Below are 1036 nucleotides of genomic sequence, written 5' to 3'. Positions count from 1 at the left end.
TAGTCCGACTGTGGCCCGACTGCCACACTCGCTGCAGCACGCTCCATTCATCCATCTTGGAACATGCTTGGGTTGTCACAAATTTGGCACTGTCATTACACTGGAATACATATTTGATTTGGTCTGTCATTGACGTACGTCGCGTATGAGCAAGGCTTGGTTGTCTCCAACACAACGGTAGGTCACAACAGGAAACAGTAGTCATGATGAAGGCTATGTGAATCTAGTGGGATCGAAGGGACTCAAACTGAGGTGCTCAGATGTACCATGAGCGATAAGCTCAGCCATTGCCTCTCCCGAAGCCAGGGACCAGAGAATACCCCAACAGTTATGGCCCGCCACGATGTATCTGCATGAAAGGTTGCATACATGCTAGCAACCGCCAAACTGGCACTCACAGGTTGTTGATCCCCTCACAGAGCCGGCCCATAGCTGGCAACGCATCCGGTAGCAGCGGCCTAAGGCAGGCCTGCTTGATATCGGGCTCTTTACCAGGATCGACTAGAGATGTCATGGCAGAGAGCGACTGACAACCGCGCCTCTACTACTCACATCTGACGACCTGAACCCACCTTGTGGCCAGCAGCCACCCTGTTTGCCCCCGGCTGTACTCCACTCGGATCAATAGATCTGAGATCATCGGGTCGCAGCTGAGGGGATCCGCCCAGTCCACAGACGTAGATGTCACCATCCGGTCGAGGGTACACTTCAAGATGGCAACCGTTGGCGTCATTGGAGCTGATGATCCAGTGAAGTGCTTCCGAGACCCGCTGGTCATTACCAGAAAAGAGCGTGTGGGTCAGAAACTGCGGCCATTCCAGTCTCCTTGTACACCAGACTGCTACTCTTGATACCACTCATTGGCATCTCAACTCTCCCTCGTAAAGAAGGCCTTACAGAATCCCATGGTCAAGACAACTGCAGCTGTTTCCTACCAAACCTCCGCCTCACAAGACCACGCCCCCATCGCTAGAACAACCTCTGAGCCATAGACGATGGAGCCGTCCTCCAATACTACACCAGTAACAGCCTGAGC

General features: G+C 53.3%; 1 protein-coding gene across 1 annotated transcript; it reads right to left on the bottom strand.

The window, feature by feature from the left end:
- Window positions 1–213: 213 nt before the first annotated feature.
- Pmar_PMAR009507 (fad oxidoreductase, putative) lies at window positions 214–861 on the bottom strand (the record flags this gene model as incomplete). Its single annotated transcript, XM_002775990.1, has 4 exons — window positions 214–349; window positions 399–526; window positions 573–738; window positions 782–861. 4 exons carry the CDS (start codon window positions 859–861, stop codon window positions 214–216), a joined length of 510 nt encoding a protein of 169 aa, XP_002776036.1.
- Window positions 862–1036: the final 175 nt, after the last annotated feature.

This window comes from Perkinsus marinus (assembly GCF_000006405.1).
Source record: "Perkinsus marinus ATCC 50983 genomic scaffold scf_1104296954954, whole genome shotgun sequence".
Classification (NCBI taxonomy): Eukaryota; Perkinsozoa; order Perkinsida; family Perkinsidae; genus Perkinsus; species Perkinsus marinus.
This window is presented reverse-complemented; position numbering and strand designations above follow the sequence as displayed.